Raw genomic sequence first — 5,965 nt, forward strand, 5'->3', positions numbered from 1 at the left:
AGATCCGTAAAGCTAACCGGATTACTACTTGGCCGGGTATACCTAAGAGTATCTCAACTCTCAAGATCCCGCTATATGAAGCGGCAAGTACGACGCAAAGAAACTCAAAAGCAAGGGTACACACCCGCAAGGCAATCCTACGGCCACATTTCAGAGCTAGACCCTGGATCCACTAAGCTCGAATAATCGCTTTGGATCCATAACTACTATCGGACGCAGAGTGAAGATCTTATCACTCCTACTCCACCCCATCCCCACGTCTCGCCAAGATACTCAAGCCTCACCAGTTGAACGCTTCGGAAGCTACCAAGAAACCAAGACCCCGCCCTACCGACGAGTACATAAGGTGAGGAAAGTTTAGCAGATCACGGATGATCGCGGGACCCCTCCGCTAGTCGGTGTCTGGGCGCGGTTGGTAAGTTGGATCCAGCAACCTCGCAGATTATGCTGATCCCGCTACACCACAGTTTTGTCAAACTTGCGTGTCATACCATGCAAGATACGGAGAGGTGTTAGATTTTTCCGTTGTCATGTCTTGAATAAATGTCTACTGGATGCGCGCGATCTTGTTTTTTTTTCGTGGATTGGCCGTTAAGAAGTGTTTCCCATTTCACAGAGTGTTATATTGTTCGACTCGATGCACGTGACCATCTTGCCACTTCGCAACCGGCGCTACAACCGGACATTGTGCATTGTCGACCAAGAGAAGTTTGTAGCGCATTAAGTGGTGGTGGTGGTGGTGGTGGAGGGGGGGGGGAGGCGCACACGAGGTACAGGGCATGGCTTTTCGCTGCCGTGAACGCTTTCATAGTTTGAAGTAGCATATCAGCAACGTCTTCGGACAGATCACAGGTAATTGCGTTCCAGTCGTGGGGTCGTGGCATGGTTGGGAGCTTAGAGCTTCGGTGTTTGGGAGGGGGTTATCGATGGTAGTTACCGCATTTCGCATGTAGAGAGCTGCAGCTGCTTATGAGCTACACCCTATTATTAACCAATCACTAGGCATTCTGTTTTACAGCGTGAGATCGCATGTAGAGAGCTACACATCTATTTTACCGGTATACCGGTGTATTTTTTCACAAAAGATAAGCCACCAGTTTCAATGGTGCGCCAGCGCCCGAGAGGAAGACCAAGCTGCGGTGGTGCAGGCCAACATGCCCAGCAGTACAAGATTACTACAGAGTCTGTTCGTATGCAATGTCTATCAACTAAAAGTTCCGCCTCACGCTACGCCTGTCTCACAGTTTGCAGACGTCGCGTGGAACTTCCCACTCAAGAGCAGACTACGGAAATATTGACACGAAGACATGCAAGCGCAAATTAGAGCCCCGTGAGCACCAGGCCAGGTGTTCAAATTGAATAAGCCTGACCGCACAAAAATTTGTGGCTGGGTATTACAAGCGTGGAACCAGCTCTCATCAGACTCGATAGCAAACGGGTTTCGCGCTAGTGGTCTGCTACCAAGCCCCAACTGCATCGCATCGGCCGATCTTATTGTGGATTTAGAGAGGCTATCTCTGCTTGAAGGTCCAACCGTAGAAGAAGAGCAGGACTTCGAGTTTACCGGCAGTGGTGTGACTAAAATTTGATACAATTGCTTTTTTTTGGGCTGCACGTGTGTTTTTGGGTATACTTTGAATTATTCCCTAAACCTATCACCAGTGGGGAGCTCTCTACACCATTTCACGGCCAAGTTACCAGTTTTACCAACCATCGTGCAAATGGCCCGTTCTTGTGAGATCTAATTTAAGGCTGTGTGGAGACACACCATTTTTAATTTTAGGCTACGGCATTCAAGAAATTTTTTTAGATCTCACAAGAACGGGCCATTTGCACGATGGTTGGTAAAACTGGTAACTTGGCCGGCAATGGTGTACATGCGAAATGCGGTATTATCCCGGCCAAAAAGGCTTGGACAAAAATGGTAATATATTTTATCTTAAATTAGAGGAATGTAACTCCGCAACCGTAGAGCCGATTTCGTTGTGTGTCCCCTTAATAGATAGCTTGGTGTCTATTTATTCTCGTAAGAACTTCACAGCATCTAATAATGTTCACTACTTTTCAAATGGTCGCCGGTAAGAAATTGACTGCTGCTGAGAAGTACTTGGTTGTGAAGACCTACGAGTTCCTCCGCCAAAAGAAGGCCTCTGCACCGCATCTATGGAAAGGAGGAGTTCGTTATCATGTCAAAGAGTGTTTAGGCTTTGCTACGGGCACCATTTCAGCTATATGGGCGCACTGGGAGCAGCACCACGACAAGAATTTCACCTCGGTAGGCTGTACTTCATATCATTTCAGTTATTATTGATATTTATCATTTCAGTGGTCGACAAATTAATTATGACAGATGGAAGGTCCAAAACCATCTGGGAGGCCTCCAGAAATACGAGACAAAATATCTGCAGCAAGGTGATGAATGCGAAATTGCATCGGAACCAGAGGGCAGCAACGAGGACACGGAAGAGGATGACGCCGTCGATGACAATGAAGCTGTAGCCGATTAGGAATATGAACGGGTGACCCGTTGTATGTTCTTTACACTCTAGATATTCTTTTGACGGGTTCTTTTTAACAAGTTTATAATTTTCTAACAATCGTCAAATTGCGGTAATATTTGGAATTTATCCATCCGGTTCTGAAAATCCCCACCTGTTATCCCGGCTCTGCCAATGAATATGCATGCATGTTAGTACGTGCCAAGCCCACAATTGCAAACAATTCTGCAAGATATAGAGCCTTTTTTAAACGGCCGATTGGGAGATCAATGGTTGCAGATACGCAAAAATAGACCTCAAAATCGGAATCTACGCCCGATTTTACCCCTTATATCTAACTATCGTTATGGGTTTTGTGAAGGGAAGGGTTACCTTTTTTGGACCAAAGTTTGTCCAAGGTTTGGTGGCCGGGATAATAGTGGTTTTATTTTTCATTACGATGTTTCTTGTGAAATTACTTAAAAATCTGTGCTTTCTCAATGTGTTTTATGATTTTTCTTGTTTTATGACGTTAAAACCTATCCTTCACTGAGGGACGGAGGACCATGCCGCAAAGGATGCGGCAGCACCATCATCGGCGTGTCCGGAGGTTGGCGCGGCAATCGGTTGGCGTGGCTGCGGTGGTCGCTGGTTGCACATTAGGGTTCTCGGCTATGATTCATCGCGTGATGTCTGATCCTTCGCCTGCCGCTCGCGTTCTCGCTGAACCCTCTTCTTCTTCCGACTCGGATTCATGCGGGGAGCTAGCTGGCTGGGAGACAAACGGTGGTATTGTGTTGTACATCATGGCACTGGGCTACATCTTCGTGTCACTTGCTATCATCTGCGACGACTACTTCGTGTCGGCACTGGAGAATATTTCCGAATCGCTAGCTTTGTCGCCCGACGTTGCTGGGGCCACTTTCATGGCGGCAGGCGCGTCGGCCCCTGAACTATTTGTGTCTATGGCCGACAACGTGTTTACAAAACCCACCGAGAGCTTGGGCGTTGGCACTATCGTAGGCTCGGCCATTTTTAATATCCTCATCATTATTTCGTTGTCAGGATTGCTGGCGGGTCAAGTTCTAAAGCTTGACTGGCGCCCACTGTTGCGCGATTCACTTTGGTACACGTGGGCCATCGGTGTACTGGCTTTCGCCGTATCAGATGGCAGCGTCGATGTATCGGACTCGGTGATCATGGTCTGCTCATATGGAGGCTACATCAGTTACATGGCATTCAATGAGCGAGCGGTCAATTGTTGCTGTAAGCGTCCAGAGGCTGACGAACACCAAGGAAAGAAGGCGGAAAAGCTTACAATAATTACGGATTCAGACGCCACATTGACGAAAGAAGTAATTGTAGCCATGGTCGATGTTCAAAAGCCGGTCGACGAAGACGGACACCAGGGTGGATTTCTCGGCGAGCAGGACAAACTGAATCCGATGCTGCGTTCGAAGTACCGCATGTTCCAGTCGCAGCAGTTGCTTTACCGCATGGATTCAGCCGGCGAGCTAGAGGATATGGAGGCAAAGGATAATATAAAGGAGAAAACTCAAGATGAGACGAGTCATGTGCCAGATGCAGATGATGACGAGGATCCACTGCCAAAGTACTTCCATGATGTGCTGGTTCCGCCAGAAGGCTGTTTGGCAATAGTGTGGTTCGTGTTCACATGGCCCATCGTGGTCTTGGCACGTATCACGATCCCAGACTGCCGCTACCCTGCGTTTTCAGGGCCTATGGGCTACTCAGCGACCTTCGTGATATCTATCATCTGGATTGGCGTGCTCTCACATTACACCGTCGCCTTCGGGACAAGGTTCGGATGTATCGCTGGTATTCCTTCCGCTCTTATGGGACTCACAATCATTGCTGCTGGCACTTCGATTCCAGATGCATTGAGCTCCATCCTTGTTGCCCGCGAGGGACGCGGCGATATGGCTGTCTCCAGTGCTCTTGGCAGTAACGTCTTCGACATCCTGTTTGGGCTAGGACTTCCCTTTTTCCTGTCAAACTTGGTTTATCATGAAACCGTGCAAGTGTCGGGAGACGATCTTGATATCTCGATTGCGATCCTTTTCGCCGTACTACTCTTCGTTGTGGTGGTGTTGGTTACCTCACGTTGGAAACTCTATCCACTTGCGTGTGCGCTCCTGTTGATGCTCTATGCGGCTTACGTGGTCTTTTCATACTTGCGGGGCTTGAATATTATCTAAACTGGGCAGCATTTTTCAATTGGCTTCATGTTTAACTGCAATTTGACAATAATCACGATATTTACAATTCTATGCACCAAATTATACTGTACCAGTATTAAATGACAAAGGCACTCGTTATTTTGCCCGACTGAGGTAACATAGCATCGCCTTTTATACGTGTACAAATAGTGTAGTACGGTTAAATTGGAGTAAAGGTTGGACACTAGCGCGTTTGCACTCGTCTGCGGACTTATAGCCGTGGGCCCGCCTCTCTCTTCACTTGCTGCGCTGCGCTCGGGGGGCGCCGCTGCGCGCCCTGCCCCACCCCGGCCTCTAAGTCCTCGACTCGGCAAGGCGCTGTGTCTGGGATTAGAAATTAATTCTGAGCGAGTGTTGCCAAGACCGTCGGCTAAGTCCATTTTATGCATGTTGGGGGGTATAATTGTATAGTCGGTTAGCCAGTCGGGCAAAATACTCACTTCCAATGACAAAAACCTTTTTTTTTTCTGTGGGTGCTGTTCGTCTTTGAATTTCTGCCAATAGAATTTGAGAATAATAAAATTTTCAGACATCTCGCACCGGTCAGAATTGAAATCAATGACTGTTAGACGGAATTTGCAGGACATTTGCAGGACATTACCATGTCAAATTTTCAACCAACCACTGACAAGTGTATACAGGAATTTAACCCAATGATTAGCTTTGTTTTCGAGCCCTACGATGCAGAGCCACAACAGAAATCCACGAGAGCTGTCCTCGACGCCGCTTGCGCTTGCGTGCAGTCTGCTCGGGAACCTCGACGCTCTTTGAGCACGCTGCGAAGGTGTTAAGAGCGTCAGCGACACTCTCTCGAGCTCGCCACAATCCGGTACGTTTTGCTGCGTCCTCAATCATTCGCATAAGGTAACGCGCATCACTAAGCCGCTTTTGGAGGTTTCTGTTAGGCATGTCACGCCCGTCAAGCACTCGCAACGGAGGGGTTTTCTTGCTGGCATTTCCGCACTGCCAGAGCACCCACAGTGCGCAAACCGAGCAGTCTGGGAGATCAAAATCAGCGGGGACACGCCGAGACTTCCCACCCCAAAAGTGCGATGAGTGCATGTAAGTGTCGTTTTCGTCCTCTTGAGTATTGGTTTGATGATCTTTTGTGTTGAGCTTTTCCACCAAGGCGGCCACGCCTGCAGATTCCAGGCATCTCTTAAGGGCGTTGTCAAGACCATCAAAGGTTACGACACCTGCTCCGATTGCTCTCTCCTCAAGCACTGCCATGACATCCTTAATAGTTCC

The 5,965-nt window shown here is 48.2% G+C and overlaps 2 protein-coding genes across 2 annotated transcripts; both read left to right on the forward strand.

The window, feature by feature from the left end:
* Positions 1-2,068: 2,068 nt before the first annotated feature.
* On the forward strand, positions 2,069-2,507 carry PITG_17438 (uncharacterized protein; the record flags this gene model as incomplete). Its single annotated transcript, XM_002896701.1, has 3 exons — positions 2,069-2,176; positions 2,229-2,275; positions 2,351-2,507. The coding sequence occupies 3 exons, from the start codon at positions 2,069-2,071 to the stop codon at positions 2,505-2,507; spliced, it is 312 nt and encodes a 103-aa protein (XP_002896747.1).
* Positions 2,508-3,043: 536 nt separating this feature from the next.
* Positions 3,044-4,696, forward strand: PITG_17439 (Ca2 :Cation Antiporter (CaCA) Family; the record flags this gene model as incomplete). The annotated part of the gene is made up of 1 exon (XM_002896702.1): positions 3,044-4,696. One exon carries the CDS (start codon positions 3,044-3,046, stop codon positions 4,694-4,696), a length of 1,653 nt encoding a protein of 550 aa, XP_002896748.1.
* Positions 4,697-5,965: the final 1,269 nt, after the last annotated feature.

The sequence above is a fragment of the Phytophthora infestans genome, genomic scaffold, assembly GCF_000142945.1.
Source record: "Phytophthora infestans T30-4 supercont1.54 genomic scaffold, whole genome shotgun sequence".
NCBI lineage: Eukaryota > Oomycota > Peronosporomycetes > Peronosporales > Peronosporaceae > Phytophthora > Phytophthora infestans.